General features: G+C 40.2%; 1 protein-coding gene across 2 annotated transcripts in view; it reads left to right on the top strand.

Annotated features, from left to right (window-relative positions):
* Positions 1-1,128: 1,128 nt before the first annotated feature.
* katnb1 (katanin p80 (WD repeat containing) subunit B 1) overlaps positions 1,129-12,129 on the top strand; it is a 78,933-nt gene continuing 67,932 nt past the window's right edge. For both annotated transcript variants that reach the window (XM_060838233.1, XM_060838232.1), the window contains exons 1-4: positions 1,129-1,348; positions 5,971-6,101; positions 6,984-7,101; positions 7,830-7,930. In XM_060838233.1, the coding sequence (XP_060694216.1) occupies positions 1,309-1,348; positions 5,971-6,101; positions 6,984-7,101; positions 7,830-7,930 (390 nt within the window). In that variant the 5' untranslated portion in view covers positions 1,129-1,308. The remainder of the gene's footprint in view (positions 1,349-5,970; positions 6,102-6,983; positions 7,102-7,829; positions 7,931-12,129) is intronic.

The following is a 12,129-nucleotide window of genomic DNA, read 5'->3' as shown; positions in this document are numbered from 1 at the left end:
CTCTCATCTGTGATTGGTTCCTCATTAGGAGGCCAAGATAAATCCTCCATTCAACATTTTACCCTGAAGATGGTTGCAATTGCTTCAGCCTTTAGGAGACTAGTTAGGAAGATACGTAGATATTGAGGAAGATGTAGAAAAGATGAAAGAGAATGGTTCAGGGAATGAGGACCTGAAGTTACATATATACACATAGATTGGATAAGGAATGTTCTCCTTGTAGGAGGTTGAGAGGACATTTGATACAGATATTCAAAAAGATCAGTGGTATAACAGAATAGATCAGGCATAAGTCTTCCAGTTGATGAAAGGAAGAAAAACCAAATCACACAGATTTTAAATAATTGTTACAAGAAGGAATAACAACATAAGGACAACCATCTTTACACTGTGAATGGTTAGGACCTAGAATGCATTGCCTCAGTGTTGTGGAAGGAAATAGAATTGAGTTTCAACAGGGAACTGAATCATTACCTAAGGCAAAAGAAATTCCACAGTATGTTAGAATAACAGGGAAAAAGCATTATGAGTATTAGTCGTGGAGCAGTCCAGCACCGACACAATCAGTCGAATGGTCTTCTGTGCTGTACCCATTCTGATTCTGAGTATTGGTGCTATGAGTAAATCTCGAGTGTGATTACTTTGTCTTGACATCTGAAAATCTCCTTAGCCTCCATACTTCTCCGAAGTATTCATACAACAGCTGCTGACACAAAAACAGGAACAAAAAAAACCCCTAATCTTATTCAGGTGAATGAAAATAAAATGGGTAAAGTGCCCACGCGACTTGTTGTTACCTAGTGAACACGGCAGAAATTTCCCCAGGACTGTTAGCATTAAAGGTCTGAGGATGTAAACTAATATTAACGACACTATATTCAATGTAGCATTGATAGTCTCACACATATAAAAATTAATTTGCAACAAAGCTACCGAAAGTCTAAGGCAAATGAGCGGATCCGTTTCCGTACGTTGAGACGACGCACTGTCTCAACCAATCAGCTGAAGGATGACGGAGGAGGCTACCGGCCGTCTCGGGCTAATGCGCATGCACTTCACCGGTTTGACGCCTGCGCTAGTTGAACATGTGTACGCGTTGCGCACATGGCACTAGAACCAGCGAGATGCGCTTGCGCACAGCCGGCACGGTGGCCGATCTCCTGTTGAGCGCGTCTGCGCGTTAGTGGCCTGAAGTGGAAAGGCGGTTTGAGCGGGGCAGAGCTCGGGCCTAGCGCCGTCACCCGGGCAACCGGCCTCACCGCCAGCCGGCGACATCTGAAACATAGCAGTCCCTCAGCGGCCGTCAGGATGGCGGCTTTGGGGGCAACGAAAATCACCTGGAAACTGCGTGAGTCCTACGGCAACACATCTTTAAAAAAAATATAAACAAATTAGTGAAGAATGGAAGGAAAGACACTAAAAAGGGGAGAGGGTAAACAACAACAAACTGGGGGAGAGAAACACTGACCATGTGAGAGAAGGATGGAGTGGTGGGGTTGGAGGAGAAAAAGGCCACATGGTGATTGGGGAGGAACGAGTCACCTTGGAAGATAACTATTAAATAGGGCAGAAAAACCCAAATGGAAAGGGGGAGGGAAACTCAAACTGACAGAGCAGAAAGGAGGAAGACAAACTGGAGGGGGGTGGAGAAGGAGAGAAACAAAGGTGGTGGGGAAAAAAACAGACTAGGGCAGAGAAGGAAGAGATGCACAAACTGGAGGGAAGACAGTGAGAGAGAGAGAGACAGAAGTATTAGCTAGCAGGAAAAGAGAGAGTGATAAACATAGATGGAGGGGAGAGAGAGTGTAAAAGCAGAAACACAATTTGCTGGAAAACCTCAGCAGATCTAGCAGCATCTATGGAGAGAAATCAGAGTTAATGTTTTGGACTGAGTGACCCTTCCTCTGAACTCGTCCTGAAACGTTGACTGATTTATCTCCACAGATGCTGCCAGACCTGCTGAGCTTCTCCAGCAATTTCTGATTCAGAGCTTCTGTTGTTTTTTTTGGATTTTACTGAGTAAAACAAATCCCTTGAGTGAAAGAGAGAAAAACAAGCTGGGAATTGGGGAGGGAAGAGAGAGACAGCAGCATAAACTGGGAGAAACAGGGGAAAACATGTGAGTGGAAGAGAGGACAGGAATGAAGAAGGTAAATAAAACAACGGTGTCAGGGTGAAACAAAAGTTGGAAGATGAGGGAGGAGTCTTGGAACTGGGTTGGAAACGAGGGCGGGTGGAAAGAATGTGAAATAAAGTGATGGATAGCACAGACGAGGCCCTGTGGGCATTAGGGAGTAAAATAAAATTATGGAAATGTATGGTGTATAAGGAATCCATGCAGATGAAAAACAGTTATCCAGTCAGATGGCCATTTGCAGTGCAATATCATACAAGGCTATGTGGCAAGTGCTGGAAAATGGGACTCGAGAGATGCTTTATGATCAGCATGGACGTGATACACTGCAGGGTCTCTAAGTGCTGAAAAACTCTTTTTCTGTCAAATCTGTTTTCATAACTTTGACCAATAGACTTGTAGGTTACAGCACTTCCAGTACATGTGAGTGTAGTTATTTATTCTTTAACATCCTTAAAGATAATGAGCACCAGACCTTTGCCATTCTCTGAGTGAAAACAAGATTTTTTTTTCTGAAATCTCCTCCCTGTTGCCACAAATTAATGCAGTTTTTACCCTGTGGCTATTCACGTCTTTGTTAATTGAAATGAGTACATGCTATCTGCTCAGTCTATGTCTTTCATAATTTTATACCCCTTAATTGTAACTCTCCACAACCTCCTCTGTCACCAAGAAAATATCCCAGGTGATCCAGTCTTTTATCATAATGAAAGTTTTGCTGGTCCTGGTAGCATCCTTAAAAATCTGCTTGGTACCCACTCCAGTGATAGATTAGATTAGACTTACAGTGTGGAAACAGGCCCTTCGGCCCAACAAGTCCTCACTGACCCGCCGAAGCGAAACCCACCCATACCCCTACATTTACCCCTTACACGGGCAATTTAGCATGGCCAATTCACCTGACCCGCACATCTTTGGACTGTGGGAGGAAACCGGAGCACCCGGAGGAAACCCACGCTGACAACGTGCAAACTCCACACAGTCAGTCGCCTGAGTCGGGAATTGAACCCGGGTCTCAGGCTCTGTGAGGCAGCAGTGCTAACCACTGTGCCACCGTGCTGCCCAAATATTGAATTCTTCTTGTAATGTGGTGACCAAACTGTACACAGCATTGTAGTTATCATCTAATTAGTACAAGCTTAACCTCCTTGCTACTATATATACTTCAGCTAATTAAAAAAAATCTGAATACCCTTTTAATTACTTCATCTATCTTGTTACCTTCAAAGATCTGTGAGTATGTGCCCCCACATCACTCTGCTGTATGTTCTATCCTAACATATATGGTGTATTCCCTTGCCTCATTTACTTTCCCCACATTACATTTCACTTCTCAAATCTTGGATTCTGACTGGTGTTCTTATGCTCCCCTGATTAGTTCACTGATGTGTTCCTGATGTCTTCAGCTTCCTAAAATTGTGCTATCTGCAAACTCTTTAATCATACCCTCCTCATTTAAGCCTACATTATTACCATGAGCTAAAGGTAAGGGATCAAGAGCTCAGCCCTGCAGAACCCCCCATTAGAAACAGCCTACAAGTCACAAAATCCCAATTGTTGCATTTCACTTCTTACTACTGAGGAAATTTTAGAGCTCGCTGGCCAATTTCTCTTGGATCTCATGGGCTTTTTATGTACTAGCAAGTGGTACCTTGTCAAAACCCTTGCTCGAATCCATAGAGGGAGATAAAAATGGGAGGCAGTGGGTGGTAGAGTTGAATTGCCAATATTCTGGCATTCATGATGATGGAGTCCTCAGGTGGAGTTGAATAATGTTAAGAGTATAACAGCCTTGTCTTTTGAACAGCTGTTGGGCTTTGCCGTTATTAAATATGAAGTTGTTCATGGAGCCTTTCCCCTCATCCTGTTGTTTAATGTGCCACAACCATTTGTGACTGGATGTAATGGGACTGCTGATTTTGATTTTGATCCTTCTGACCCCATGAACTCTGGCATCATATCATTTTTCACCTTAGAATCATTCAGCGTGGAAACAGACTGACCAGACATTCCACTCTGATTAGTACCCTGTACCAGCATTTGCCCAATATCCCTCTAAACCCTTCTAATTTATGTACTCACCTGGATGCTTTTTAAATGTTGTAATTGTGTTTTCCACAACTATTTCCTCTGGCAACTTGTTCTATTCTCGCACCACCCTCTGTGTGAAAAAATTACCCCAGGTCATTTTTAGATCTTTCCCCTCTCACCTTAAACCTATTCCTTCTTGTTTTGGAAGGTTTGAAAAAAAAAGCCCAAGCTTTTCTAATCTAATTTTCCAGCATGTGGCCCATAGCTTTATATACCTTGGTATTTCAAACATTCATTTAAATAATTAAATGTTATAAGTGTTTCTGCATTCCTCAGTATAAACTTCCTAACTCTCATTCACCTTGGCTTTGTCATCTTGTGTTGTCTTCCCACTCCCATTGTATCAATTGCAGATAAGACCATCTCTGATCATATTTGTAACACCAACATTCCCCTTCTATGTCCCTCTTCTGAATTATTCTGATGTGCTGATTACTCAACTGCCTGTTTATATATTGTCCATCTTTCCTTTAAACATGTTATCATTGCCCCCTTCCTCATAAAAACAATCCTTGGCCCCACCAGTCTTGCAAATTTCATCTCCAAACTCCCTTTCCATTCTAAAGACTTCAAATGTGCTGTAAATCTGTTTCCACCTTTCTAGAATTATGTATTTGAATCCCGTCAAGCTTTGTCATTGGATCAGCTTTTGTAAATCACAAATGATACCATTATAGGATTGTGATATAGGTACATTTTCCATTGTCCTCCTCAATCTGTTTGCAGCCTTTGGTAGAGTTGACCATGCCAAATGAAATAGGTATGGGGAAAGTAGAGAAAGGAAATAGGGGGGTGAGATGGTAGGAGGGGAGGGGAGGGGAGAAAGAACACAAAAGGGACTGAGAGGTAAGCTTGCGAGAACGAAAACAGCATGGAAAGGGTGAAAGAAAAAAATGAGTGAAGTGAGGAAGATCAGAACAAAAGATATGAATGCTTGAGAGTTTGGAAAATAAAATGGTAAGGCAAGAAAACAAGAGTGAAAGGAGGAAACACCAGGAAAACAAGCCACCAGCAGGATTGGGGAGGAGAGTGTGAAGACCAGAGGGATAAGAGTAATGAATGAAAGAAAGACACTTAGAAAACATGCAGAGCAGAAGGAAGTTTCAGGATGAGGATCAGAAGTATGGAAATTGAAGGGAAGAAAAGAAGATTGGGAGAAGAACAAAGTATATGAAGGAAGATAAAAAGAAAAAAAAGAGCAAAACAAACAAAATAGATGAGAGGAAAAAGAAAGAAGGAGTCATACCTAAAAACAGAATGGATAGGTGCTGGCAGAGCATTAGTGGCTCTGTTAGAGGAAGATTTACATCATATACCCGTAATATAAGATCTAATCTAGTTTCTTTTGTGTTGATTAAAGTGTACTAGTGCTGCGTTTTTAAACCTTTAAAGTTTACTTTAATTAACTTTGGTATGTTTAGCATAGATAAGGTTGGGCAGTTTGATATTTTCAACGACAAAACAATAACTATGATAACTATCAATAATAATCTTGGGAAAGGTGTATCAAATCTTGGATCCTGACTGATGTTCTTATGCTCACCTGATTAGTTCACTGATGTGTTCCTGATGTCTTCAGCTTCCTAAAATTGTGCTATCTGCAAACTCTTTAATCATACCCTCCTCATTTAAGCCTACATTATTACCATGAGCTAAAGGTAAGGGATCATAAGCATTTTTGTAAGTTTGCTGTTGAATCTATATCCTACTTAGCTCCACTTTTTTTTCCTGCATCTCCCTTACAGAGGAGTTTGTTGCTCATGCTGGTAATGTAACCTGTTTGGTACTGGGCAAGAATTCAGGCAGGCTATTGGCTACTGGTGGAGAGGACTGTCGAGTCAATTTGTGGTCGGTTAGCAAACCTAACTGTATTATGGTAAGTCAATATATACTGAAGAAGTGTTACCAGAGGCAGTGGCTGTATGTGAAATGAGTACATTTGCTTCCTAGTTGATATGAGTCTGAGCACAAACTTGCCCTCAAAATCAAATGAAAGTTGCAACACAGTCCACAAGTTAAAGTTGTTGGCTAGGACCTGAAAAAATTAACACCATAGGGGATGTTCCTATGATCATTGTTGACATACATCACTTTACTAAAAACAGACTAGATTTGTTCAACCTTTTGAGTTCTTGATATCCTCAATTACCCAAGTTGGTCAAGTTGCAGAATTCTCTTACATAGCTGATTTTTGTCATAATTTTTGAGTCATTCAACACCGGAGGACTGTTTAACAAAGCATTGAGTTCTCAGATAAATTGTCATAATTTTTTATAGTGTGTGCTTAGACACAAGATTTTACAGTGAAATTGGATGACCACAAAATGTTCTAAATCTTAATGGGATGTATGTGCTCTGGCAATTCACTAAACGGGATCATTCTTTATGGAGCTTGGCCATAGGGTCCTAAATATTTACATGCACAATTATTGAGGTGAATCAGCTTTTATTTCAAATAAATCTTTAACTCTTAGGGTGCATTTTTGGGGATTTTAGATGGTACCCACGCTATCAAATTGGTGCCAGGAGCTCGATGACCATATTGGAACTGGTGAAATCCAAGCTGAATTTAAGTGCCTGATGGATTGGGTTTGTAAACTGTACAAAAGATGTGGTATCCATCTTTTTAGACAGACAACTAAATTTCTATATTTGTCTTTATTCCAGTTTGTGTATTTTCTGTATGTGATTTTAGCCTTGAATTTTTTTATAGCGTAACAAAGCCAATAAAGTATTAATTTCAACCATCTTTTTATAGAGTCTTACAGGCCACAACACACCAGTCGAGTGTATTCAATTTAAAGATTCTGAGGAGTTGGTTGTTGCAGGCTCACAATCCGGATCACTAAGAATATGGGATTTGGAAGCAGCAAAGAGTAAGTACCTATTATCATTATATAACCATGTCTTCATTTTACTCTCTTGTCTTTCAATCACTTGAATTCTGCTAACTTTATAGGGTAAGCAATCTATTTGTCCTGACTGGTCCATGCTGGTATTTATACTCCATTCCAGCCTCCCCCCACTCTCAATTAAACCTGCCATTAGTTCCTTCTGTCTCAAACAATTGTCTTGAATCCCTGTAAACCCACCTGTATAGCTTATTTTTCAGTTATAATTATGGTACCAAGTTCCATGTTCTTACCATCCTTTGGGTGATGAATTTTTTACTGAATTATTTACTGGATTTTTTGGTGACTATCTTATAATAATGGCCTCTACTCAAACACTTCCCCACAAGAGGAAACATTCTTTCTGTATTCAAAATAATTTCAAAATTTGAAGAACAGGACGACTCCCGTATCCGTGGAATCGTTTTCTGCAGTTTTACTTACCCCTGGTTTATCATGGTTAGAACATATAAAAGGGAACGTTCCAGCACCAGGAGGCTGCCGAGAAGGTACATCTCCCATTTAAATGAATAAGTTCACTCCTAAGCAAGTTTTTGGGCTTCCGCAGTAGTTAAACCCTTAGCCACATTTTTACAAACAAAAATACCCCAGCTTATGGATCCATTCCTGATACTTAGGTCTTTTACGTTGGCAATTCTTAGATTAGTAATGTAAGGGAGGAATGTAGTAATGTTAATTCTGTTTTCTTGAAGTTCTTCGGACACTGTCGGGACACAAAGCGAACATCTGCAGTTTAGACTTTCATCCTTTTGGGGAGTTTGTGGCCTCTGGTTCTATGGACACCAATGTAAAGGTACTGTACAGGCCAGCAGAACATTGCCAAGATATTGCAGATAAACATGTAGCATGTACTTTATAGGAATTGGAAAGACCATTTGTCCCAGTGAGTTTGTCTCTTGTTTTCTGATGGCTTGACAACAGCCTTCTCACCATATTCGTCATACCTTTCCAGGAATCTAGACATCTTCTGATTTTAGTTTTGTTATTTTTGACAGTCAACCCAATATTTTACTAGTCTCGTGACCATTTGCTAAGAGGCAAATGAGATTCATTAATTCTCTCTAATCTTAAAGGCTTCAGGTGGACGATACATCAAATTCCAGGTTACTTCTATTCTTTTAATTGCTGCCTTTAAAAGCCAGTCTCTGGTGCAAAACACAATCTGTGGAATTAAGCAATCACCAACAGGCACATTAAAATTCCCTGAATTGTTACAGCACAGAAAGAGACCAGTCAGCCTGTCCTATCAGCACTGTCTTTTTTGACGGAACAATTCCTAATTTATCTGGTGCCTGCCCTGCCCTGTATGGACATTCTTCCCTTTCACATAATAGACTAATGAGCTGTTTGAATGCCTTGATTTAATCTGCGTCCTCCACACTGCTGGGCGGTGTATTCCAAACCCTAAGCACCCACTTCGTGGAAACACTTTTTCTGGTAATTATTTTGTTTCCTTTGTCAGTTACGTAAAACTTGTTCTCTCTTATTCTTGATCCTTTCACAAGGGAACAATTTATCGCCATTGAAGGGAGACTATTGAAGACAATGTTGAAGTTTGTCACCTACACACCCACTCCAACTTCAGAACCAGGAAATAAGAGCAGAAGTAGGCCATTTGGTCCCTCAAACTTGTCCTGTCATTCAACAAGATATTGGCTGATCTCCCGCAGGCTTCAGCTCCGTTTTGTGCCAGCTCAGCATAGTCATCAACTCCTGATGTTTCAAAGATCCATCTATTGCTTTAAATACTTCCGATGATCTAGACTCCACAGCTTTCCGGGATAGTGAACCATACATTTAATGGCCTCTCATCTCGGTTTTAAATGAGACCATGTCCCTTTGTTCAAGATTTCACTACTAGTGGAAGCGCCCTGAGAACTTTCTTTATTTTAATAAAAACACTTCATTCTCTTATACTCTGAATAGAGGCTTAATCAATCTCCAATGCTAGTATATCCTTTTCAAATGTGGGAATCAAACTGCATACAGTACTCTAGTGAGCATAAAGTAATCCAGTGTGGCCTCAACTCTGTAAAGTTGTTTCAAGACTTACCTGTTTTTAGCTCCAACCACCAAGCAATAAAGACTGAAATTCCATTTGCCATCGTAATTGCTTGCTATGTCTGCATTCTAACTTGGTGATTCATGCACAAGAATACCTAGACCTCTCCGCACTGCACTTCTTTTGGAGTCTCTCTCCACTTTAAAGTAGTATGCTTTTAAATTTGATTTTGCCTGCTAAACTGCATGATCTCAAACTTTCCTACATTTGGGGTGGCATGGTGGCTCAGTGGTTAGCACTGTTGCCCCACAGCACCAGGGACCTGGGTTTGATCCCTGCCTGTCTGTGTGGAGTTTGCACATTCTCCCCGTGTCTGCGCGGGTTTCCTCCGGGTGCTCCGGTTTCCTCCCACAATTCAAAGATGTGCAGGTCAGGTAAATTGGCCATGCTAAATTGCCAATAATGTTAGGTGCATTAGTCAGGGGTAAATATGGGGTAGGGGAATGGGTTTGGGTGGGATATTTTTCGGAGGGTGGTGTGGACTTGTTGGGCTGAAGGGCCTGTTTCCACACTGTAGAGAATCTAATCTAATCTAAACTCATCTGCCAAGTTTGTGCACACTCAACTAATCCATGTCCCCTTGTGGATTCCGTTTGACCTCATCACAACATGTTCTACTGATGTGTTGTCAGCAAATGCGGATACTTTACGCTCTCTCCTCTTCTCGATATCACTAAAATAGATAGTAAATAATTGAGGACCCAAGACTGATTCCTGTGACACTCCATTAGTTACATCAGTCCAACCTGACAAAGACCCATTAATCCTGACTTTCTCGCTCCTGTGGTGTTAAATAACCCTGAATCCATTATAACACATTACTCCCAAAACGTTGAGATCCTATCCTGTGAAATGATCTTTTACATGGTACCTTTATTGAATGCCTTCTGAAAATCCAAACACATTACGTTCATAGGTTTCCCTTTATAGCTCTGTTATATCCTTAATGAACTTTAGTAACTTCGTCAAAAATAATTTCCCTTTCAAAAAACCACATGGTCCTCTGTTTCATTGCATTCAGCTTTTCTAAGTATCCTGCTATTCCTTCGTTAATAATATTTTCACAACAACAGATGTTAGACTAACTGACTTATAGTTTCCTGCTTTCTGTCTCTTCCTCGAACGTGGTTTTCACATTTGGAGTTTCCCTACCTGCTGCAATCCTCCTGGAATCCAGTGGGTTCTGAAATATTTTGACATCCAATGCATCAACTATCTCTGCAGTCACGTTCTATAAAACCCTTGAATTTGGGCCGGGTGACTTATATGCCTTCTGTCCCTTTAGTTTGTCAAATTCTTTGCCTCTCATGGTAGAGGCTATCACATTATCTTTCCTTCCATCTGTTATCATTAGGATGCTTATAGTGTCCTCCAGTGTGAACAATGATGCAAAATATTGATTGAAATAATCTGCCATTTCCCAGTTCACTGTCATGTGTTCTCCATTTGCAAGCCTCAAGTGTTTCTCACTTACTTTAGCTGCTGTTACTTTTTATACCCATGGAAACCCTTGCTGTTTGTTTTTATATTGCTTGCAAATTTGCTTTTATCATTAACTTTTCTCCATTTTTATCATCTTTTTAGTCATTGGTTGTTGGTTTCTAAAAAAAACTATTCCCAAAATCTGCCTGCCACATGTTTTCGCTACTTTTGCATGCATTAAGTTTTAATTTCATATATTGACCTTGGATGATTCATACTTAAGTCCTTTCTGACCAGAATAAACTTCTCCTGAGCATGATGAAGTATCTGCTTAAATGTCAGACACATCTTCCACTGACTTTCCCTTTAGTTTGTTTTCTCTGTCCACTTTAAACAACACTCTACATATCTCTGTAATTGTCCTTATTAAGTTGGGACATAAGATGCTCTCCCTCAAACTGAGTTTGAACTTCCTCTATGTTGTGATTGCTATCCTCTAGAGGATCCTGAAACACAAGACCTCATTACACATTTCTAGATTTTAAAATTCCCTTTCTCCAAGTAGGTTCTGCAGGATATTGCTCTAAGAAGCAATCTCTGTACTCAAGAAATTCATCTTCCATGTCATCATTGCCCAAGTCAACTGTCTAATATGCAGATTTTAATCACCCATGACAGTTAAATGCCCTCTCATGTGCATGCATTATTTTCTGATTATATTTAACTCCTTGGGGACCTTTACATGACTCCCACCCAAGTCTTGTTTCTCTTGTCATTCCTTGTTTTCATTCCAACTGATTACATATCATCTTTTAAAACCTATGTCATACTCCCAGCCAAACTACGCATTTATTAAGAGAATTACCTGCCTCTGTTCCCTCTTTGTCTGTCCTTCTTGAATGTAAAATATTCTTGGATTTGGAGTTCCCTATCTTAGTCACCCTATGACTATGCCTTTGTAAGAGCTGTCAAGTTATATCAGTTTATCTTTGTTTAACTCACCTCGTTACAAATGCTGCATGCATTCAGACAGTCTTAAGTTTTGAAATTTTAACATTATTAACTCTGTGATTCTAATTTCTGCTAGACTCTTATGCATTTAATTTCATCTCTTTTCTGTCTCACTTTGATTATCATTAGACTCTTCACTACCCTTCACCTCTGCTTTGTTTCTTTTGGATTTTTTAAAAATCCCTGCTATTGAACCTTCTCAACAACTAATTAGTTTAAAGCCAAATGTACAGCCCTTGTTACATGATTTGCCAAGAAACTGCTCCAGCCTGATTCAAATGAAATCTATCCCAATGGAACTATGCTGACTTTGTGCAGTATTGGGGCCAGTATACCATGAATTGGAACCCATTTCTCCCATGCCAATTTTTGAGCCATGCATTTACCTCTCCCCTTATTTATCCAGTGACAATTTGCAAATGGTTCAGGTAGTAAATCTTTGATTCTGCATTTTAATTTAAGCCTGAGCTGCTCGAGATGTTGCAGCAGAGCCTCTT

The sequence above is a fragment of the Hemiscyllium ocellatum genome, chromosome 17, assembly GCF_020745735.1.
Source record: "Hemiscyllium ocellatum isolate sHemOce1 chromosome 17, sHemOce1.pat.X.cur, whole genome shotgun sequence".
In the NCBI taxonomy this organism is placed as follows: Eukaryota; Metazoa; Chordata; class Chondrichthyes; order Orectolobiformes; family Hemiscylliidae; genus Hemiscyllium; species Hemiscyllium ocellatum.
This window is presented reverse-complemented; position numbering and strand designations above follow the sequence as displayed.